The sequence below is a fragment of the Salvelinus fontinalis genome, chromosome 11 (assembly GCF_029448725.1).
Source record: "Salvelinus fontinalis isolate EN_2023a chromosome 11, ASM2944872v1, whole genome shotgun sequence".
In the NCBI taxonomy this organism is placed as follows: Eukaryota; Metazoa; Chordata; class Actinopteri; order Salmoniformes; family Salmonidae; genus Salvelinus; species Salvelinus fontinalis.
This window is the reverse complement of record NC_074675.1, coordinates 54,188,444-54,212,654: the sequence shown is the minus strand read 5'-3', so window position 1 is coordinate 54,212,654 and position 24,211 is coordinate 54,188,444. Positions and strand designations below refer to the sequence as shown.

General features: G+C 44.6%; 2 protein-coding genes across 9 annotated transcripts in view; one reads left to right on the top strand and one right to left on the bottom strand.

Moving 5' to 3' along the window:
- The window catches only part of LOC129865944 (NACHT and WD repeat domain-containing protein 2-like), a 35,903-nt gene extending 20,551 nt beyond the window's left edge, over window positions 1-15,352 (top strand). For 2 of the 8 annotated variants that reach the window (XM_055939038.1, XM_055939043.1), the window contains 11 exons: window positions 6,322-6,450; window positions 7,221-7,468; window positions 7,824-7,989; window positions 8,393-8,594; window positions 12,290-12,420; window positions 13,090-13,223; window positions 13,312-13,466; window positions 13,529-13,735; window positions 14,040-14,134; window positions 14,263-14,387; window positions 14,878-15,352. In XM_055939038.1, the coding sequence (XP_055795013.1) occupies window positions 6,322-6,450; window positions 7,221-7,468; window positions 7,824-7,989; window positions 8,393-8,594; window positions 12,290-12,420; window positions 13,090-13,223; window positions 13,312-13,466; window positions 13,529-13,735; window positions 14,040-14,134; window positions 14,263-14,387; window positions 14,878-15,155 (1,870 nt within the window). In that variant the 3' untranslated portion in view covers window positions 15,156-15,352. Of the gene's footprint in view, window positions 1-6,321; window positions 6,451-7,220; window positions 7,469-7,780; window positions 7,990-8,392; window positions 8,595-12,289; window positions 12,421-13,089; window positions 13,224-13,311; window positions 13,467-13,528; window positions 13,736-14,039; window positions 14,135-14,262; window positions 14,388-14,877 lie in introns of those variants that run through there. The other 6 variants (XR_008761438.1, XM_055939040.1, XM_055939041.1 and 3 more) reach the window with 6 other exon arrangements.
- On the bottom strand, window positions 15,300-18,338 carry LOC129865946 (inhibitor of growth protein 2-like). Its single transcript, XM_055939045.1, has 2 exons — window positions 18,034-18,338; window positions 15,300-16,867 (listed from the first exon to the last, which is right to left on the bottom strand). The coding sequence occupies exons 1-2, from the start codon at window positions 18,176-18,178 to the stop codon at window positions 16,149-16,151; spliced, it is 864 nt and encodes a 287-aa protein (XP_055795020.1). The 5' UTR covers window positions 18,179-18,338; the 3' UTR covers window positions 15,300-16,148.
- Between the last annotated feature and the right edge of the window lie 5,873 nt (window positions 18,339-24,211).

The following is a 24,211-nucleotide window of genomic DNA, read 5'->3' as shown; positions in this document are numbered from 1 at the left end:
CTTTGTTGTCCTTAAGCCATTTTGTCACAACTTTGGAAGTATGCTTGGGGTCCTTGGCCATTTGGAAGGCCCATTTGCGACCAAGCTTTAACTTCCTGACTGATGTCTTGAGATGTTGCTTCAATATATCCACATAATTTTCCTGCCTCATGATGCCATCTTTTTTGTGACGTGAACCAGTCCCTCCTGCAGCAAAGCATGGTGTGCTTCGGCATGCAAGCATCCCCCTTTTTACTCCAAACATAATGATGGTCATTATGGCCAAACAGCTCTATTTTTGTTTCATCAGACCAGAGGACATTTCTCCCCCCCCAAAAAAGTACAATCTTTGTCCCCATGTGCAGTTGCAAACAGTAGTCTGGCTTTTTATGGCAGTTTTGGAGCAGTGGCTTCTTCCTTGCTGAGCGGCCTTTCAGGTTATGTCGATATAGGACTCGTTTTACTGTGGATATAGATACTTTTGTACCTGTTTCCTCCAGAATCTTCACAAGGTCCTTTGCTGTTGTTCTGGGATTGATTTGAACTTTTCGCACCAAAGTACGTTCATCTTGGGGCGGCAGCGTAGCCTAGTGGTTAGAGCGTTGGACTAGTAACTGGAAGGTTGCAAGTTCAAATCCCCGAGCTGACAAGGTACAAATCTGTCGTTCTGCCCCTGAACAGGCAGTTAACCCACTGTTCCTAGGCCGTCATTGAAAATAAGAATTTGTTCTTAACTGACTTGCCTAGTTAAATAAAGGTAAAAAAAAAAAAAAAAAATCTCTAGGAGACAGAACACGTCTCCTTCCTGAGCTGTATGACGGCTGTGTGGTCCCATGGTGTTTATACTTGCGTACTATTGTTTGTACAGATGAACGTGGTACCTTCATGTGTTTGGAAATTGCTCCCAAGGGTGAACCTGACTTGTGGAGGTCTACAATTTTTTTTTATGAGGTTTTGGCTGATTTCTTTTGATTTTCCCGTGATGTCAAGCAAAGAGGCACTGAGTTTGAAGGTAGGCCTTGAAATACATCCACAGGGACACCTTGTGTCATGCACAGAGTAAATGTCCTAACTGACTTGCCAAAAGTATAGTTTGTTAAACAAGACATTTGTGGAGTGGTTGAAAAACGAGTTTTAATGACTCCAACCTAAGTGTATGTAAACTTCCGACTTCAACTGTATTTTTTTTCTTGTGCATTTTGCTATTTTGCCTCATGATTCCTGCATGCTTTGTTGACGACGAACTTTCTTTACCCAACCGTGGGACAGACTATATTTGTTCCCACACTCAGGACTCTGACTCTCTATTGGTTACACAGACTTTTGGCCTCCCGTAATATTCTAACCACCTCTCGCCCGGCTTTGTATTCATGTTACCTGATGAAATGGCTGTACAACATGATCTTGTTTCCATCTGACGCACATTCAGATGTCATAAATCAACACTGCAGAGCTCTCCCTGTCCTCTGCCGTGCCCTGATTGTATTACTGCTGATGATATCTGGAAAGGTGCATGTACACCCTGGCCCATCCTCTGTTGCTAGCCCCAATTCTGACTTGTGCTGTTATTATCTTCCCTGATTTCTGCTCCCGTAAAAGCCTGGGTTTTCTGCATGTTAACACTAGAAACTTATTACCTAAAATGGATCAATTGAAAGTGTTGGTTCCTGTTAGAGGTTTCATCACATCTCCAGACTCAAACCTGTGGTATCCAGTCCTCTTGTTCCGGCCACTCGGCCTCCACCTCCGCCTCGCATGATAGCGCGACAGCCAGCCTACACGGTGCGACGCATCAGATCCGGCGGGGGTCTCAGTATCTCGTGGACTGGGAGGATTACGGTCCTGAGAAACGGTCCGGGGTCCATTTTGGAACGTCGGGAGCTGTTCCTTGAGGGGGTAGGGGGGTCTTGTCAAAGGTTAGAGGTCATCATGGAGTGTTATACCTGAGGGTGCCACTGGAGGGCGCCCTTATGTTTCTAGTGTACAGGTGAGCCTGATTGGGATTATTGGGTTCACCTGGTTTAGGGCTATTTAGGTTCCTCTATGGAACTGGGCCAGTTGCTCAGGTCTCTAGTCTTGTTTTGTGTTGTACTCATGTGCACTTGCTTTGTTGGTTTTCCTGTGAATACTTCAGTAAACATTCTGGATTTGCCCTGACCTCTGCCTGCTGTTTTTCCTCTGTGCCTGGGTCCGAGTTATTGTCACAGTTCACAGCTCCAATCCAGATGTGTTGGTCATTACTGAGACATGGTTAAGGAAGAGTGTTTTGAATACTGATGTTAACCTTTCTGGTTATAACCTTTTTTCGGCAAGACAGATCTTCCAAGAGTGGGGGAGTGGCAATCTTTACCAAGGATCACCTTCAGTGCTCGGGTTGTCTCCACAAAGTCTGTCCCCAAACAATTTGATTTGCTGGTTTTAAGTATTACACTTTCAAATAGCTCTTTGTTGACTGTTGCTGGGTGCTATCGTACTCCATCAGCACCAGTCTGTACCTACCTGCCCTAAACTCTCTCCTGGCCCCCTATACCAAGTCTGAATTTGTCCTGCTCGGTGACCTAAACTGTGACATGCTTAAACCACTTGACCAAGTCCTAAAGAAATGGGACTCCCTAAATCTTTATCAGATTGTTACCAATCAAACAAGGTATGACTCCAAACACCCAGAAAAGGCTACTCTTCTTGATGTTATCCTCACAAATAATCCTGATAGGTATCAGTCTGGTGTTTTCTGTAATGGCCTTAGTGATCATTGTTTTACAGCCTGTGTTTGTAATGGCTGCTCAGTGAAATGATCTGTCCTGATTTGTCATATTCACTTGCTAAAAAACTAAGAAATGAGCAAGCCTTCCTTCATGAACTGGCCTCTGTAAAATGGTATAGAATCAGCTTGGACCTCCTTTTTTTCAGTGGTATTGTTAACAAACACGCCCCCGTAAAGAAAATGAGAATAAAACCAGGTTCAGCCCCTGGTTTGACTGTGATCTTGCAAAGTTACTCCACCTCAAGACTTTCATTTTGCGAAAGGCTCGGCATGCGCATACTCAGGCTGACTGGCTCTCGTTCCGGCAAATGAGAAATAAGTGCACTCAGGCTATCCGGAAGGCCAAAGTTAGTTACTTTAAGGAGCAGTTCTCTCTCTGTGGGTCTAACCCCAAGAAGTTCTGGAAAATGGTTAAAGACCTGGAGAATAAACCCTCACAGCTGCCTATGTCCCTTAAAGTTTTTGATATGGTTGTTACTGACAAGAAGCACATGGCTAAGCTCTTTAATCACCACTTCATTAAGTCAGGGTTCCAATTTGACTCAGCCATGCCTCCTTGCCCGTCCAACATTTCCTCATCTCCCACCCCTTCTAATGCGATTGTCCCCGATCCTTCTCACTCTTTTTCCCCTGCCCCGCTACAAAGTTTCTCCCTGCAGGCAGTCACTGAGTCCGAGGTGCTAAAGGAGCTCCTGAAACTTGACCCCAAAAAAACATCTGGTTCAGATGGTTTTGATCCTTTCATCTTTAAGTTTGCTGCCCCTATCATCACCAAGACTATCTCTGACCTTTTTAACCTGTCTCTCCTCTCTGGGGAGGTTCCCATTGCTTGGAATGCAGCCACGGTTCATCCTTTATTTAAAGGGGGAGATCAAGCTGAATTTAACTGTTACAGGTCTATTTCTATGTTGCCCTGTTTATCAAACGTGTTGCAAAAACTTGTCAATAATCAACTGACTGGCTTTCTTGATGTCTATAGTATTCTCTCTGGTATGCAATCTGGTTTCTGCTCAGGTTATGGATGTGTCACTGCAACCTTAAAGGTCCTCAATGTTGTCACCATTGCCCTTGATTCTAAGCAATGTTGTGCTGTTATTTTTATTGACTTGGCCAAACCATTCCATTCTTGTGGGCCGGCTAAGGAGTATTGATGTCTCTGAGGGGTCTTTGGCCTGGTTTGCTAACTACCAATCTCAAAGAGCACAATGTATAAAGTCAGAACATCTGCTGTCTCAGCCACTGCCTGTCACCAAGGGAGTCCCCTAAGGCTCAATCCTAGGCCCCACACTCTTCTCAATTTACATCAACAACATAGCTCAGGCAGTAGGAAGCTCTCATCCATTTATATGCAAATGATACAGTCTTATGCTCAGCTGGCCCCTCCCCGGATTTTGTGTTAAATGCTCTACAACAAAGCTTTCTTTGTGTCCAACAAGCTTTCTCTACCCTTAACCTTGTTCCGAACACATCCAAAACAAAGGTCATGTGGTTTGGTAAGAAGAATGGCCCTCTCCCCACAGGTGTGATTACTACCTCCGAGGGTTTATAGCTTGAGGTAGTCACCTCATACAAGTACTTGGGAGTATGGCTAGACGGTACACTGTCCTTCTCTCAGCACATATCAAAGCTGCAGGCTAAAGTAAAATCTAGACTTGGTTTCCTCTATCGTAATAGCTCCTCTTTCACCCCAGCTGCCAAACTAACCCTGATTCAGATGACCATCCGACCCATGCTAGATTACGGAGACATAATTTATAGATCAGCAGGTAAGGGCACTCTCGAGCGGCTAGATGTTCATTACCATTCGGATATCAGATTTGCCACCAATGCTCCTTATAGGACACATCACTGCACTCTATACTCCTCTGTAATCTGGTCATCTCTGTATACCCATCGCAAGACCCACTGGTTGATGCTTATTTATAAAACCGTCTTAGGCCTCACTCCCCCTTATCTGAGATATCTACCGCAGCCCTCATCCTCCACATACAACACCCGTTCTGCCAGTCACATTCTGTTAAAGATCCCCAAAGCACACACATCCCTGGGTCGCTCGTCTTTTCAGTTTGCTGCAGCTAGCGACTGGAACGAGCTGCAACAAACACTCAAAGACTCAATCATGGACACTCTTACTGACAGTTGTGGCTGCTTTGCGTGATGTATTGTTGTCTCTACCTTCTTGCCCTTTGCGCTGTTGTCTGCGCCCAATAATGTTTGTACCATGTTTTGTGCTGCTACCATGTTGTTGTCATGTTGTGTTGCTACCATGCTGTGTTGTCATGTGTTGCTGCCTTGCTATGTTGTTGGCTTAGGTCTCTCTTTATGTAGTGTTGTGTTGTCTCTCTTGTCGTGATGTGTGTTTTGTCCTATATTTATATGTTATATTGATATATTCCCTGTCCCTGCATGAGGTTTTTTGCCTTTTGGTAGGCCGTCATTGTAAATAAGAATATGTTCCTAACTGACTTGCCTAATTAAATAAAGGTTAAATAAAATAAATATATGGCAGGTTGCTGTATCAGGGAAAGAGTTTGACAGCTGTGTGTCCAGACCACATTTAAATTAGTGCTTCCAAATATTATTTTAGATATACTGTCAGTGGATTGTATTTTAAATAAATACAAAATTCTTACAAATGTATGTATTTCAATATAGGAATTTGAGTACTTGAGAATACATTAAGACAATTCAGAGGTCCATATGTAGTCATGACTAACTCTACAAAGCTACCGCTGTGTTCTCACAGGACTGGCATTGTTAGGAAAAATAGCTAACAATAGCACTTTTTTTTTTTTTAATAGCACATTTAAAAAAAAACAGTGAAACCTCAAATAAACCCTGTTACTGTGTTTACAACCGTACAGCCCTTTGAAGTGGAGACGTGGCCAGTATCTGGAAAGCTTTATAAGGTCTGTTGGCTCTTTGAGTTAGGTGCTGGGTCTGGCTGGGTCTGGCTGAGTCTGGGTCTGGCTGAGTCTGGGTCTGGCTGAGTCTGGGTCTGGCTGAGTCTGGGTCTGGCTGGGTCTGGTTGAGTCTGGGTCTGGCTGAGTCTGGGTCTGGCTGAGTCTGGGTCTGGCTGAGTCTGGGTCTGGCTGAGTCTGGGTCTGGCTGGGTCTGGCTGAGTCTGGGTCTGGCTGGGTCTGGTTGAGTCTGGGTCTGGCTGGGTCTGGCTGAGTCTGGGTCTGGCTGGGTCTGGCTGAGTCTGGGTCTGGCTGAGTCTGGGTCTGGCTGGGTCTGGCTGAGTCTGGGTCTGGCTGGTTCTGGCTGAGTCTGGGTCTGGCTGAGTCTGGGTCTGGCTGAGTCTGGCTGGGTCTGGGTCTGGCTGAGTAGCCAAGGCAGTGTGTTGATGGACCTTTAATAGTCTGTGGGTCCTCTGTGTTTTCTCACTCGCTTTTTCTGGCTTCTCCCTCTCTCTTTCTGTGTGCACGTGCATGTGTGTGCGTCTCGCGTTCTCTCTCTGTCTCTCTCTCTCTCTCTCTCTCTCTCTCTCTCTCTGTCTCTCTGTCTCTCTCTCTCTCTCTGTCTCTCTCTGTCTCTCTCCCTCTCTCTCTCTCTCTCTGTCTCTCTCTGTCTCTCAGGTCTGGAGGTCAGGCAGCGGTGCTTAGTGCCAGAGGAGGGGCTGTGTTGTCTGTCCTCAGAGCCCAGCATGGTGCTGCCTCCATACAAGCAGTGGAGATGACCAATCAGTACCTACTGCTCTTCTGCAGGTATCTGTTTCATATATTTAGAATGGTGTGGGCGTACCCCAAAAAACAGAATGGTGTGGGCGTACCCCAAAAGCAGAATGGTGTGGGCGTACCCCAAAAGCAGAATGGTGTGGGCGTACCCCAAAAGCAGAATGGTGTGGGCGTACCCCAAAACAGAATGGTGTGGGCGTACCCCAAAAGCAGAATGGTGTGGGCGTACCCCAAAAGCAGAATGGTGTGGGCGTACCCCAAAAGTAGAATGGTGTGGGTGTATACCGGTCATTAAAAATATTCATAGGAGTAGACAGCTGATTGGCCAGCTCAGGCAATGAGCCAACATGTTATGTCATGAGGAAATAGCAACCAGCTTTTTTAAAAGGTCTGCTTGAGATACAAGATTGAGGTGTTTTTTTTCTTCTCTAATTTATGCTTTGGCCACATACGAGTAGGCCTATAGGTATGAGTTAACAGAATATCAACTTTTAAAAGTAAGATTTTCACTGGACAGTTACTTTAAGTGCAAGTATGCATCCCCTTCATTAACCATAACCCTATGTTATGCATTACAACACAGAATGCATAGCTCGTAAGGCATTATAGACGTGTGTGTATAATGCCTTATGAACAGAGTAGTCATAAGTGCTTCTGAAAAGTCTATCATGGCATCATAATCACATTATCATATTAGATGTTTTATTAGAGAAACAGACCATTGCTATTCATAGTGCACCTGCCTATGTTTATGCCTCCCTATTCCCTCCCTCCCTCCCTAATCCGTCCCTCCCTCCCAGGTACCCTTACAAGCGGGACAGTGAGATCATTCATATTGAGCTGTACAGCACAGCTAGTTTCAAGTACCAGCGCTCCATCCTGGGCTGCAGCCAGGACTACATCTCCCAGGTCACCGTCAACCGGATGGGGACGCACGCAGTGGCCTTCTGTCCCTCCCTCCGCACCGGCATCACGCAGGTCGTGACATGGAACCTGGAGACAGAGGACCACAAACACATCGCCCGCTTCCCCGGGATACTGACTGCAGGTTAGTGAGAGCGGTTAGGTGGAGACTTACAGGCATTGGTTGCTCTCTTGGTTGACTGATTGGAAATCGGTTAGAATGTGGTGGAGTCTGAGACTGTTCAGAAAAGGGCTTCAAGTTCATCCTGCATTATCTTGCAGTGTTTGTGTCTAACGGTGGAGAGACTCCTGTGAATTCATAAAGTAAAGCCCAGAGGATAAACATACGACCATTTAATTCACATGACATGACCTATCAATGAACTCCGAGACTTAACATTGACCGATACAAAACCGTTTTACTTTTGATGCTAAATTGACATGGAGTTTCGTTCAGGAAAACCATTTCCTGTTGGTCCTCTCCCCTCCGCTGTCTATAGGTGTGTGCTTGGAACTGCGGTTCTGTGTGGGGGTGTGCAGTGGGGAGAGGTACCCAAGGCTGTGGGACCTGTCCTCCAGGGTCAACGACCAGACCCTCACCTACAATGTCCACAAGGTGAAGAGCGACGGCACAGAAGAGGTCATCCTCATGGGGAAACACCCACGGTAGGTATCTAGCAGCAATTTACTACTTACCGTACTATTATCTCAATAATATTAGGATTAGTATTCTCTGTACTATTTGCTGTATTGTTTAAATAGTACTGATAGTAGTATTTTAAATATTCAGACGTTATTGGTTTCTTTTACGAAGTCAAAGGCTACAGGCTATAGGCTACATTGCGATCCTCCTCTCCTTCATATTCACTATTCTATTTACACAGCATAGTTGTAGAAGTGTACATACCCACTTGGGATTTGCTCCTCCTGCCCAGCTCTTTCACATCATTGCCAGTTGAAAGAGATGAGACAAGGAGGAAGGATGCCGCTTTAGATTATTGAGATGCACCCTCATGCATCTGCTTTGATGTCTTGCTCTTTCCTGTGTCTCATCTCCCTCTGGTGACAGCTACGCGGTGTGCAGGTCCCTACGGCCTGGCACGGTACGGGTATGGAACCTGGCCAGATCAAGGTTCACAGGTCGACCTGTCAGAGTGGAGCACGGTCTCTACGGCAACACCGACGTGGCCTTGGCCCACGACCTGAAGCTGTACATCCTGACAGACAGAGGGACGGCCACCTTCACAGACACCCCCTCACCCATATTCCAGGTCACCAGCTTCCCTATTTCATGTATCAGTTAGCCTGGTATCCAAACTGAATCCACTCTGATCTACGCTGTTCTTTCAGTTCACGGTTACACTTGAAGTCACCTCATTAGTTGACAGTAGCATACTTGTAATGACATATGTGCTCTGCATGTGACTGCTTATAGCAGGGTTCTCCAAATGGCGTGTGGTTTTATTTGGCCCCCCAAGATTTCTGAGCAAAAAAAAATATATATAAATATATACACTGCTCAAAAAAATAAAGGGAACACTTAAACAACACAATGTAACTCCAAGTCAATCATACTTCTGTGAAATCAAACTGTCCACTTAGGAAGCAACACTGATTGACAATAAATTGCACATGCTGTTGTGCAAATGGAATAGACAAAAGGTGGAAATTATAGGCAATTAGCAAGACACCCCCAAAAAGGGAATGGTTCTGCAGGTGGTGACCACACACCACTTCTCAGTTCCTATGCTTCCTGGCTGATGTTTTGGTCACTTTTGAATGCTGGCGGTGCTTTCACTCTAGTGGTAGCATGAGACGGAGTCTACAACCCACACAAGTGGCTCAGGTAGTGCAGCTCATCCAGGATGGCACATCAATGCGAGCTGTGGCAAAAAGGTTTGTTGTTTCTGTCAGTGTAGTGTCCAGAGCATGGAGGCGCTACCAGGAGACAGGCCAGTACATCAGGAGACGTGGAGGAGGCCGTAGGAGGGCAACAACCCAGCAGCAGGACCGCTACCTCCGCCTTTGTGCAAGGAGGTGCACTGCCAGAGCCCTGCAAAATGACCTCCAGCAGGCCACAAATGTGCATGTGTCTGCTCAAACGGTCAGAAACAGACTCCATGAGGGTGGTATGAGGGCCTGACGTCCACAGGTAGGGGTTGTGCTTACAGCCCAACACCGTGCAGGACGTTTGGCATTTGCCAGAGAACACCAAGATTGGCAAATTCGCCACTGGCGCCCTGTGCTCTTCACAGATGAAAGCAGGTTCACACTGAGCACATGAGCACATGTGACAGACGTGACAGAGTCTGGAGACACCGTGGAGAACGTTCTGCTGCCTGCAACATCCTCCAGCATGACCGGTTTGGTGGTGGGTCAGTCATGGTGTGAGGTGGCATTTCTTTGTGGGGCCGCACAGCCCTCCATGTGCTCGCCAGAGGTAGCCTGACTGCCATTAGGTACCGAGATGAGATCCTCAGACCCCTTGTGAGACCATATGCTGACACATGCACATTTGTGGCCTGCTGGAGGTCATTTTGCAGGCAGTGCACCTCCTTGCACAAAGGCGGAGGTAGCGGTCCGGCTGCTGGGTTGTTGCCCTCCTACGGCCTCCTCCACGTCTCCTCATGTACTGGCCTGTCTCCTGGTAGCGCCTCCATGCTCTGGACACTACACTGACAGAAACAACAAACCTTTTTGCCACAGCTCGCATTGATGTGCCATCCTGGATGAACTGCACTACCTGAGCCACTTGTGTGGGTTGTAGACTCTGTCTCATGCTACCACTAGAGTGAAAGCACCGCCAGCATTCAAAAGTGACCAAAACATCAGCCAGGAAGCATAGGAGCTGAGAAGTGGTCTGTGGTCACCACCTGCAGAACCATTCCTTTTTTGGGGGTGTCTTACTAATTGCCTATAATTTCCACCTTTTGTCTATTCCATTTGCACAACAGCATGTGAAATTTATTGTCAATCAGTGTTGCTTCCTAAGTGGACAGTTTGATTTCACAGAAGTGTGATTGACTTGGAGTTACATTGTGTTGTTTAAGTGTTCCCTTTATTTTTTTGAGCAGTGTATATATACAGTGGGGAGAACGAGTATTTGATACACTGCCGATTTTGCAGGTTTTCCTACTTACAAAGCATGTAGAGGTCTGTCATTTTTATCATAGGTACACTTCAACTATGAGAGACGGAATCTAAAACAAAAATCCAGAAAATCACATTGTATGATTTTTAAGTAATTCATTTGCATTTTATTGCAAGTATTTGATACATCAGAAAAGCAGAACTTAATATTTGGTACAGAAACCTTTGTTTGCAATTACAGAGATCATATGTTTCCTGTAGTTCTTGACCAGGTTTGCACACACTGCAGCAGGGATTTTGGCCCACTCCTCCATACAGATCTTCTCCAGATCCTTCGGACTTTCAGCTCCCTCCAAAGATTTTCTATTGGGTTCAGGTCTGGAGACTGGCTAGGCCACTCCAGGACCTTGAGATGCTTCTTACGGAGCCACTCCTTAGTTGCCCTGGCTGTGTGTTTCGGGTCGTTGTCATGCTGGAAGACCCAGCCACGACCCATCTTCAATGCTCTTACTGAGGGAAAGAGGTTGTTGGCCAAGATCTCGCGATACATGGCCCCATCCATCCTCCCCTCAATACGGTGTAGTCGTCCTGTCCCCTTTGCAGAAAAGCATCCCCAAAGAATTATGCTTCCACCTCCATGCTTCACGGTTGGGATGGTGTTCTTGGGGTTGTACTCATCCTTCTTCTTCCTCCAAACACGGCGAGTAGAGTTTAGACCAAAAAGCTCTATTTTTGTCTCATCAGACCACATGACCTTCTCCCATTCCTCCTCTGGATTATCCAGATGGTCATTGGCAAACTTCAGACGGGCCTGGACATGCGCTGGCTTGAGCAGGGGGACCTTGCGTGCGCTGCAGGATTTTAATCCATGACGGCGTAGTGTGTTACTAATGGTTTTCTTTGAGACTGTGGTCCCAGCTCTCTTCAGGTCATTGACCAGGTCCTGCCGTGTATTTCTGGGCTGATCCCTCACCTTCCTCATGATCAGTGATGCCCCACGAGGTGAGATCTTGCATGGAGCCCCAGACCGAGGGTGATTGACCGTCATCTTGAACTTCTTCCATTTTCTAATAATTGCGCCAACAGTTGTTGCCTTCTCACCAAGCTGCTTGCCTATTGTCCTGTAGCCCATCCCAGCCTTGTGCAGGTCTACAATTTTATCCCTGATGTCCTTACACAGCTCTCTGGTCTTGGCCATTGTGGAGTGGTTGGAGTCTGTTTGATTGAGTGTGTGGACAGGTGTCTTTTATACAGGTAACGAGTTCAAACAGGTGCAGTTAATACAGGTAATGAGTGGAGAACAGGAGGGCTTCTTAAAGAAAAACTAACAGGTCTGTGAGAGCTGGAATTCTTACTGGTTGGTAGGTGATCAAATACTTATGTCATGCAATAAAATGCAAATTAATTACTTAAAAATCATACAATGTGATTTTCTGGAATTCTCTACATGCTTTGTAGGTAGGTTATCAAATACTTGTTCTCCCCACTGTATATAGTTTTTTATTGTTGGACATAATAGACTATAAAGACTAGGAAATGAGCTCCAAATTATTTTAATTTAAGAAATCTGTTCCCAAGTATTCCCATGCATAAGAGAGAAACGTGATCGTATACAAATGTAATCAAGATTTGAAATTATTATGTTTTAGTCAAACATTAAATCTGTTTGGTCTTCAATTTGCCGTCTACAAATGATTTGTAATTATGTTCCGGCCCCTCGTCCATCCGCTCTGGAAACAAATCGGCCCGTGGCTGAATCTAGTGGATGATACCTGGCCTATAGATTCTAGCCCGGGTCTCCTACATGCAACAAAACTGTGTTAGCCCACTGAGCTAAAGCCTAGTCATTCATCTTCTGTTTCACTTGACACCATAGACTCTACTGGTCTATGACCTGATCAAGAGAAGCTACGTGAGGAGACAGTCTGGTCTCTACATCGTCCCCTGTCCCCAACACGAATACAGGCTTCTGAAGGGACAGCTACTCCTGGGTTTGTCTGAGACGAGGTGAGAGCGATTCGGTTACTTGAAACAAGCACCCGCTAACTTAGTCCACTACCTGAAACACCACACCCCAAATAAAGTCCCTCTGAGCCAGTTACTCCAGATAAATAATACCTTCTAGCATCCTAATTGTCTCATAGCTTAACGTTGTTGTGTTCATTGTTGCCCCTAATAGGTTTTGCCTCATTGTTGTGAACTGCTTTTGGGATGTGGAAGGCTAGAGCTTTTTCATTGTCCATACCCTGTTTTATTTGGACTGTTGGGAGTTACAGGGATCATGACCTGTTTCATTTGGACTGTTGGGAGTTACATGGATCATGACCTGTTTCATTTGGACTGTTGGGAGGTACAGGGATCATGACCTGTTTCATTTGGACTGTTGGGAGTTACAGGGATCATGACCTGTTTCATTTGGACTGTTGGGAGTTACATGGATCATGACCTGTTTCATTTGGACTGTTGGGAGGTACAGGGATCATGACCTGTTTCATTTGGACTGTTGGGAGTTACAGGGATCATGACCTGTTTCATTTGGACTGTTGGGAGTTACAGGGATCATGACCTGTTTCATTTGGACTGTTGGGAGTTACAGGGATCATGACCTGTTTCATTTGGACTGTTGGGAGTTACAGGGATCATGACCTGTTTCATTTGGACTGTTGGGAGTTACAGGAACCATCTGATTTTGTGGGACCTGGAGTCTGGGTATATCAAAGGGAGGATGAAAGCAACCCACACAGATTCTCTCCTGTCCAGCAGCACCGTCAGAGACAGACAGTCCCAGATACCACCAAATGAGACCACAGGTAACAATACCAGAGACCATACCAGAAAAGTTGTGCACGGGGATCTAGCTAAGCTATTTGACTACTATTTGGTGACTATTTCCTCTAGCTCTAGTGATGCCCTGGGACAGACGGACAGAGAGCCACTCTGCTAAGAGTAGGAGGCTGGAGAAGGAGGATCAGAGGGAAGAGGAGGAGCAGCGCAGTCTAGACAGGGAGAAATACAACTCCATAGACCAGTACCTTCTCAGTGGGGACCAACAGGTAAAATGTGTGTGTGTGTGTGATGTGATGTATCTTCATTCCCCTGATCCCCTCACTACCAGGTGGTGGTGTGTTCCTATTTCTCCCACCACCTCAACGTTTTCAGCGTGGGGTCCCAGGACCACCTCCACACCCTGGAGGACAGGACGTCCCTGCTGATCCTCCACACCGCCGCCCTCACCCACCCCGGGGGACACCTGGTGCTGGCCAACTACAGCCAAGCTCAGCACATACCCTACCTCACCCTCTGGGACATTCAGAAAGGCACGGTATGTACACTCTTAGAGAAAAGGGTTCATTGGCTGTCCCCATAGGAGAACCCTTTTATTCTAGGTAGAACCCTTTTGAGTTCCATGTTCAACCATCTGTAGAAAGGGTTGTACGTGGAACCGAAAAGGGTTCTTCAACGGGTTCTAGATATAACCTTTTCTTCTGGGTGTACAGTATAAAGCCAGATTCAAATAGCTTTATTGTCCATCTGGGATCAGTGACACTATTTTACAGTACACTGGCTAAATTATTTGCCCCCCCCCCCCCCCCCCCCAATTATTGTATTTTTCACACTTGTGAAAGGTGAGGAAAAGATTGAAGAACGAGCCAGGAGTCTGTTGTGTGGCAATCACAGATGATGCCAGCAGAGTCGCCTTTGGGGTCAGCGGATGTAACAAGTAATACGTTTCCAAATGACACGTAACTCGTAACATCTCAGTCATCACGTTCCATATCTAAACATATGGCTCATCCCTTATGGGCTGTCACAATGAAAAAGCTCATGCTTACCTCTTCTCCTGATTAGGCTTAAAGTGTGGGATCCCTTCAGGAGGAATCACAAGACTATCTCTGGCTACGCCAGCCTGAGGCTAGGAGGGTCCAACCAGCTTTATATCACTGAGGGAGGAGCCAAAGCCATTCTACTAGCAGGTAGGACAGAGATCACTTTAGATTTTCAGCCGTCTTGCCCTTTGTAGAAAAGTGAGATGATTAGGTTTCTCTGTGCACAAAGATATTGGCAACCTTGCACAAGTCACTATTTCTTCTCAAAAATAGATGTGGGGGGGAAAAAAATACAGTTTTCAATCATGCACGGGACTCTAAACAGAAAAATCTAAACTCACTTCAGTCAAAAATGATCTGGACTAAATTATTCCAAATTCAGATACATTTGGCTGGAGGAAAGTCATTCTCAACAAGTGTAATTTATCCTACTTGTAAGTTGCAGGGGCCATTCAACCAGTTTTGAAAATAGAAAACAACTTTCTTCTCCATTGACAAGTGCAAGGGTGCCACTATATTTGAGCGCATCTGTAAGGGATAGTGGTGAGTGGAACAGGGTGTTTACACTCAGGTGAAAGTTATGTAGTGCCACACAGGTTATAGTAAAGTGACAATTCATGCTGTTTTATTCACACAGGTGAGCTGAGCGTATGGGACCTGGAGGCCTGCAACGTCCTGTCTGTCCTTTCCCCTGATGCCCACATCCAGTGTCTGACCCTCCTTGGAGGAGACAACAGTAGCACCCTACTGTTGGGCCTTAGCCACAGCCCCGCCCTCATCGCCGTCAGGCTGACGTCACAATCACAGGGGGTCGCCGTGGCAACCAGCTCCAGAGGCGAAGACGTGTTCTCGGAGTCCAGTAGTAGCGAGGATGAAGACGAACAGGACAGTCAGACACATGGAGGACTGGAGTAGAGTTTGTTCAGGAACTTCATATCACGTTATGAGTATTTGGAAATATCCTGACTTACTGAGACACCAGTCTTCAAACAGGATGACCTGATGAGTAGAAGAATGAATGTGTATATATAAATATATATATTTAAGAAAAGACAAGGATTGGTCTCCGATAACTGTTTTAATGGATAAAATAAATTTTACATTCTATTACACTAGTTTGTCAAAGAATATGTAGAATGTCTTCACAAACATGAAATACCATTCTGATAGTGCCCCCGATTATCATCATTATATAGCAAATCAAAAGTGCTGCACCTGAGGATGGTCAGTTGAAAATGACAGCTGGGAACGAAATCATAAAAACACATTTTAGGTTAAGTATTGTGTCAAATCCAAACTCAGGTAAGCACCTCACATAAGGCAGAAACAGAGCAATCTAACCCCTCCGTCTGCCATACAAAATAAAATGTAGCACGATCAACTATTTAGCTCCACCTGGTAGTGACCAAATCAATGAATCGAGACTTGTTGATTTGGAACACATTTATTTTTTTTAAACTGCATAAGAATTTAAAACTTACTGAATTGAAAGTAGGGGCAAACAGAGTGCATTCATTTTCACAAAAAGAGGACATCATTCAGGTACATTTACATCAAGTCAAAATGGCTAGTAAGCCAAAATATGCTTTTTGAGTTACTTTAAATCCATTCCGCCAAGTGTTGAGTAACACGATAGAACCAGTAGATGGCAGCTTTAGGCTTCTTAAAGTCAACATCTGGCTTCCCAGAATAACCTTTAGGCTTCAGAGTGGGTCCCCAGTATGGTAACAGCACCAGTTCAGTATTGGTCAAATCCTTTACTCAAGAGTAGACGCTGCAGGAAATAGTGTTCCGATTTGTGCTCTCAAAACTTCACAACATTTTGTCATACCTTGAATGACTTACTTTGACAAACTCAACCCTAATGTTCGGCAATGTTCCCGAGAGGAAAAAGAGGACATGTCACTACTACCTGGACCTCCTGTCCTTTTTGTTCTTATCCAGGCTTTTGTCCATAGTCTTTTCGTTGTCCCCTCTACACTTGGGACAGAACCACTTCCCCTTGGGCTTGTAGGTGAGCCCCACGCAGGAGAAGTGGAACCACTCGATGGGGCAGGCGTCGTTGTCGCAGCCAATCATCTCGCCGTAGGACACCTGTTCGCACAGGCAGTAGGTGGGCTCGTTGGGGTCGATGGTGAACTCCACGGGCGAGGCGTCGCGCTCCTGCTTGGCCTTGCGCTTCTTCTTCTTGGCCGACTTCGACCTCTTCTCCCGCGGCTGCATAGGCAGCTCGTCCGCCGGGTCTTCCATCACTGTTCCGTTCCCCGAGGCGTGGTTGGCGTCACGGCTCTCGCTGTTGCGCTGGCGTCTCGGCCGGCGGGCGGAGGAGCGCTCGGCAGGTGTGGACACCGCCGCCTCCTGAACGGAACCGGAGCGCCGCTCGGTGACGACCCGCTCCCGCTCGCTGGCCTCACTGGGCTCCTGGAGACAGAGGGAGTGGGAGTCCATCTGGCGGGAACGGTTCTCTACCAGCTCAGTCATCTGGGTGACCACATGGATCTTCTCGTCGCCCAGCTCCTGGCTGCTGATGAGGGCCCGCTGCAGCTGGATCTGAAGCCTCTTACGCTGTGCCACATCCCGCTCGCCCTGGTAGCGCTCATAGACATCATCAACCTCCTTCAGGACCTCTGCGAATGACAAGAGTTCAATGTTAGGATGGGTGTCTTATGCATATGTGGAGTTACTATTGAGTTGAGAAATTTTCATTGGGAATACAATCATATCTGACGCTGTTCATTACGAATTTCCCTGGTGTGCACAATTGTATGCATATTTTATTGTTGCTGCAAACTGTAGGAGCACTGAAATCAGCTAATGACAATCTGACAAACTAGTGATAAGATGGAAGATATTTGAATTTATAGATTCTTTACTACTTCCGCATTGGTTTATATTCAGGAAGTGATGACACTTTCTGCCTGATCAGGGGTCGTCACTAGCTGCCACAAAGTCATAATCCCCGCCTGTTTCTACATTGGTCTTGAAACCTAACCACGCTGCTAACATTATGCCTAACCTTAAATACTAAAAAGCGAATTTTAGATTTTATAAATTTTTACGATATTGACAATTGGCTGTGGTAACTAGTGACAGCCCTGGTCAGTGGGTTGTCCCTCTTTTCTTAATTAAGTGGCTCACACACAAACGACTACAACAACACTTGGGCGTACAACTGTCAGACGAAGTAACGTTACTGGCAAAAATCACCTCGTAAATGGCACACATTTTCATTACCGGCGGATTGTAACCACGACCATTTCGCTACTTCTCTAGCAAGCAATGATCCGTTTACTGAACTAAGCTTGATAGCTAACGTTACTACGAATATAACATTTGCTAGCAAGCAACACCGTCGACAATAAGTCAACATCCCTTGCATAATAAACATAACGCATGCAAATGAAAAGGTTTACTAACTCTTAAGTAAGCCACTAAACGCCACAATAACACCCCTCTTGCCAAAATGGCTGATCTGTGGCTATCAATCTCATTGCTATCGAGCCAACTCGGACTTCACTTCGGAGACGTTGATATGGATAACAAATTGAAGGCATACATAACTACTCGATAGAAGAAAGAAACGTTATATTTCAGCAAGAAAAAAAATCGCGTTCAATACTAGCTAGCTAACGTTAGCTAGCTGCTAATGTATGGAGTAATAACGTCAGCTAGTTACTGTAGCTGCCTAAAGTGACTCCGGCACTGGTCAATACAGCGCACTCATTTTTTAAAACGGTTTTTATCGTCAAACTCCTAAGTAAAACCACCAAAACAACGAAAGGATAAACAATACCTTGATACTTTGAGTCAATTTCTCGTAGCAGAGAGACGTTTCTTTGTATATCCAAAGGCAGGGATTCAACACATTCCAAATAATCCTCCACATAGCTGACCAGTTGTGACTTTTCTACGTTTGGGTAATGATTATGACCTAACATTGTTCCACCGATGCATCGAGACAAGAAAACATGTACATAGATTTGAGATCATAAATTTAGCTAGCTAGTATGGTTTGTAATTGGGCAGTTCCATCCGCAAGCGAACTGCAGCAGTTCACTTCAAACCAAAAACTGCACCCACTGCGCATGAGCGAGTGTATTCCTTTTATGGCAATGCATCGCATTTTCACATTTTTTACATGACGGGATGGGCCATTCATATTTCTAGCTTTTGGATTGGCTGTGAACAAAATACTGATTTTGTCGCCGCAGTGTTTTAGGCTGCAATGTTACGTTTGTCAACAACTGCTGTCACCGACGTAACCACTAGATAGAGCTATAGGCTTACTCTATCCAGCTACAAGGGTAGTTTGAAACGTAAACAAATTATCTGTGGCGACAAATGAAGGATATAATCCTAACTCTTTTCCTAACGTTAACTTCATGCTCCAAACCTGGTATGTTAGTTCTCATAATCCGCCACGTTATTTCACCCAACCTGCCACGTTAATTATGCTAACCTGTCCGTTAATGATCCTAACCTGCTATGTAAACAAAAATATCTGTGGCAACAAATCAACAATATCACCACATTTGTGTTATGAACTTTTCCCGAGAAAGTAAGCCATTAATTTATATTTTATTAGGATCCCCATTAGCTGTTGTGAAAGCAGCAGCTACTTTTACTGGGGTCCACATGAAACATGACATAACACAGAACATTAATAGACAAGAACAGCTCAAGGACAGAACTACATATATTTTAAAATGGCACACAGTCTACAGGCGTGGCCAAAAGTTTTGAGAATGACACAAATATTAATTTTCACAAAGTCTGCTGCCTCACTTTGTATGATGGCAATTTGCATATACTCCAGAATGTTACGAAGAGTGATCAGATGAATTGCAATTAATTGCAAAGTCCATCTTTGCCATGCAAATGCACTGAATCCCCCCAAAAAACATTTCCACTGCATTTCAGCCCTGCCAAAAAAGGACCAGCTGACATCATGTCAGTGATTCTCTCGTTAACACAGGTGTGAGTGTTGACGAGGACAAGGCTGGAGATCACTCTGTCATGCTGATTGAGTGCGAATAACAGACTGGAAGCTTCAAAAGGAGGGTGGTGCTTGGACTCATTGTTCTTCCTCTGTCAAACATGGTTACCTGCAAGGAAACACATGCCGTCATCATTGCTTTGCACAAAAAGGGCTTCACAGGCAAGGATATTGCTGCCAGTAAGATTGCACCCAAATCAAACATTTATCGGATCATCAAGAACTTCAAGGAGAGCGGTTCAATTGTTGTGAAGAAGGCTTCAGAGCGCCCAAGAAAGTCCAGCAAGCGCCAGGACCGTCTCCTAAAGTTGATTCAGCTGTGGGATCGGGGCACCACCAGTACAGAGCTTGCTCAGGAATGGCAGCAGGCAGGTGTGAGTTTCTCCAGGAAAAACATCAGGGACAGACTGATATTCTGCAAAAGGTACAGGGATTGGACTGCAGAGGACTGGGGTAAAGTCATTTTCTCTGATGAATCCCCTTTCCGATTGTTTGGGGCATCCGGAAAAAAGCTTGTCTGGAGAAGACAAGGTGAGCGCTACCATCAGTCCTATGTCATGCCAACAGTTAAGCATTCTGAGACCATTCATGTGTGGGGTTGCTTCTCAGCCAAGGGAGTGGGCTCACTCACAATTTTGCCTAAGAACACAGCCATGAATAAAGAATGGTACCAACACATCCTCCGAGAGCAACTTCTCCCAACCATCCAGGAACAGTTTGGTGACAAACAATGCCTTTTCCAGCATGATGGAGCACCTTAAGGTAAAAGTGATAACTAAAACATCGATATTTTGGGTCCATGGCCAGGAAACTCCCCAGACCTTAATCCCATTGAGAACTTGTGGTCAATCCTCAAGAGGCGGGTGGACAAACAAAAACCCATAAATTCTGACAAACTCCAAGCATTGATTATGCAAGAATGGGCTGCCATCAGTCAGGATGTGGCCCAGAAGTTAATTGGCAGCATGCCAGGGCGGACTGCAGAGGTCTTGAAAAAGAAGGGTCAACACTGCAAATATTGACTCTGCATCAACTTCATGTAATTGTCAATAAAAGCCTTTGACACTTATGAAATGCTTGTAATTATACTTCAGTATTCCATAGTAATATCTGACAAAAATATCTAAAGACACTGAAGCAGCAAACTTTGAAAATACATTTTTGTCTCATTCTCAAAACTTTTGGCCACCACTGTACATATCAATACATTCACACAAAATATCTAGGTCAAATAGGGGAGAGGCTTTGCTTTGTGCAGTGAGGTGTTGCTTTATCTGTTTTTTAAAACCAGGTTTGCTGTTCATTTAAGCAATATGAGATGGAAGGGAGTTCCATGCATTAATGGCTCTATAGAATACTGTACGCTTTCTTGAATATGTTCTGGATTTGGGGACTGTGAAAAGACCCCTGGTGGCATGTCTGGTGGGCTAAGTGTGTGTGTCAGAGCTGAGCGTAAATTTTACTATGCAAACTATTTCTATTTCTTATAAAAAGAAGTGACGCAGTCAGTCTCTACTCAACTCTTAGCCAAGATAGACTGGCGTGCATAGTATTTATATTATCCCTCTGATTACAATGAAGAGAAAGACGTGCCTTTCTGTTCTGGGCAAGCTGCAGCTTAACTAGGTCTTTCTTTGCAGCACTTGACCACATGACTAGACAATCAAGCTAAGACTAAACTAGAGACTGCAGGACTTGCTTTTTGGAGTGTGGTGTCAAAAAAGCAGAGCATCTATTTATTATGGACAGACCTCTCCCCATCTTTAAAACCATTGAATCTATATGTTTTGACCATGGCAGTTTACAATCTAAGGTAACACCAAGTAATTTAGTCTCCTCAACTTGTTCAACAGCCACATCATTCATTACGAGATTCAGCTGAGGTCTAGAGCTTTGGGAATGATTTGTAACAAATACAATGTTCTTAGTTTTAGAGATGTTCAGGACCAGTTTATTTTACTGGCAATCCATTGCCAAAACAGACTGCAACTACTTGTTAATGGTTTCAGTGACTTCATAAGCTGTTGTTACTGACACGTCAGCATACATGGACACATAGGTTTTGTTTAATGCCAGTGGCATGTCCTTGGTAAAAATAGAAAAGAGTAGACGGGCCTGAGAGCTGCCCTGTGGGATGCCACACCCTGCACGTGTGACATTAGAGAAATTTCCATTAAAGAATCCACAATTCAGAGCTATCTATCTAAAAAAAAACATAAAACCATTTTTTTGGTCTATAATATCAAAGGCTACACTGAAATATTTGTATTTCTTTAACCCTTAATTTACCAGGTAAGTTGACAGAGAACACATTCTAATTTATAGCAACAACCTGGGGAGAGGAATGAGCCAATCGGAAGCTGATTAGGTGCCTGTGATGGTATGAGTTGTCACATTCTGACCTTAGTTCCTTTTTTATGTCTTTATTTTAGTTTGGTCAGGGCGTGAGTTGGGGTGGGCATTCTATGTTGTTTTTCTATGTTTTGTTCTGTTGTTATATTTCTATGTGTTTGGCCTAGTATGGTTCTCAATCAGAGGCAGGTGTCAGTCGTTGTCTCTGATTGGGAGACATATTTAGGTAGCCTGTTTTCTATTGTGTTTTGTGGGTGATTGTTTCCTGTTTCCTGTGTTAGCACCATATGGGACTGTTTCGGTTGTTTGTTTGTACTTTTGTTATTTTGTTCAGTGGATTTATTAAATATCTCATTATGGACACTTACCACGCTGCACATTGGTCCGATCCTTGCTACTCCTCCTCAGACGAAGAGGAGAACCGTTACATGAGTGCCGGCAGTTCTCTAGGCCAAGTCATGCATTCTAAGAGCAAGTCAAGTCCAGTCACAAGTTTTCAAGTTTCAAGTCAAGTTAAAAAAAAAAATATGTATATATATACATGCAACCACTTGTTCAACTACAAATCTTTGTCTATTTATTGAGACTACCAGACAGTTCTTTTCATTATTTTGTCTACAACATATTTTTATTAGCCTATGTAATAGTAAAATAGGGACCTTGTAAATGTTCTGTGCAAGCCAGCAGCATACCACCCTGCATACCACTGCTGGCTTGCTTCTGAAGCTAAGCAGGGTTGGTCCTGGTCAGTCCCTGGATGGGAGACCAGATGCTGCTGGAAGTGGTGTTGGAGGGCCAGTAGGAGGCACTCTTTCCTCTGGTCTAAAAAATATTCCAATGCCCCAGGGCAGTGATTGGGGACACTGTCCTGTATAGGGTGCCGTCTTTCGGATGGGACGATAAACGGGTGTCCTGACTCTCTGAGGTCATTAAAGATCCCATGGCACTTATTGTATGAGTAGGGGTGTTAACCCCGGTGTCCTGGCTAAATTCCCAATCTGGCCCTCAAACCATCATGGTCACCTAATAAACCCCAGTTTACAATTGGCTCATTCATCCCCCTCCTCTCCCCTGTAACTATTCCCCAGGTCGTTGCTGCAAATGAGAACGTGTTCTCAGTCAACTTACCTGGTAAAATAACGGTATAAAAAAAATAAAAAATAGATTTATTTACAGTTCTTGGTGATCCAATGGGGAAAGCACCATATCATACAAAATATATTTAGATTTACCAAATATACATAGGCAATAGCCCCAAAAGCAATAGCCTCTGTATCAGGCTTAACCTGTTCTATCTGAACGGACACAGGTAGAGGACAAGACCAAAGAACCTCCCCTTGAGAAACCACATCTAATCTGTCTAACAGGAGCTCAAACAGGTAGGCCTACTGTCACGCCCTGGCCTTAGTATTCTTTGTTTTCTTTATTATTTTAGTTAGGTCAGGGTGTGACATGGGAAGTTTGTGTGTTTTGTCTAGTTTAGGGTGTGTGTATTGTTTAGGGGGTGTTGTATAGTGTATGGGGGTTGTGTTCAGGAGAGAGTTCTAGGAAAGTCTATGGTTGCCTGGTTCGGTTCTCAATCAGAGACAGATGTCATTAATTGTCTCTGATTGGGAGCCATATTTAAGGCAGCCATAGGCTTTAGGTGATTGTGGGAGATTGTCTATGTTGAACGTAAGTAGCTTGTGTGTGCACTTTCGTTTGTAGCTTCACGGTTGTTTGTTGTTTTGTATAGTTTGTATAAATGTTTTGTTTCGTGTTCATCTTCAAAATAAAGAGAAGATGTATTTTGCACACGCTGCGCCTTGGTCCACTCTCTCTAAAGAAGACAATCGTGACACCTACATAAGAACCTGGCCCTCAGGACCATACAATTTGCCTGCCCAATTGGCAATTACAACCGATAAACTGATTCTACAATGTTAAAAACATTTTCCATTGTTACATTGGTACATTCGTCAAAAAATCAGACGTAATAATTATGAATGATATTTCAAGACAATGAATACATGGAATAATAATGTTCTCTTATCCAACGTTCTTCTGACTCCAAAGCGTGGAGCGCAGGCTACGTAGCCTATGCGCTCCTATTACAGACAACAAAAATGACAGATATCACAGACACACGGAACCCGGACATAATCCGTGAAATATGAACAAAGGAACCCATACATTGAATTAAATAAACAGAATTTCTGAGTCTTGCAAAACGTTCATGTGCACTATAAACATCGCTCCCATTCAGAGCAGGGTAAGAAATAGTTGGCTATAAAATTAAAATGTATCGAAGACCTATCAAACATGAAGAAACAGAAATATCTACGTGTTGCTATAAACGGTACTGGGATGGAATGAAGAAACGCTAGCAATGATTGTAGTATTAGATGGAATATAGATTTACCACATAGGGCCTATGCATTGAAATGTGTGAAAGCAACAGCAAACATTTTTGCAAGATTTTTTTAAAGGAGTCTCCACTGGCGGGAGCCGAGCCTATGGTGTAACTTCGCCACAGTAATAATTCATTAGAATAATAACAAATTCCAAATGCACGCTTCATAAGTAAATGATCAATGTCAAGCAATTGTTAAATGCCAAAAGACCAGTAGGGCTATGCTAGTAA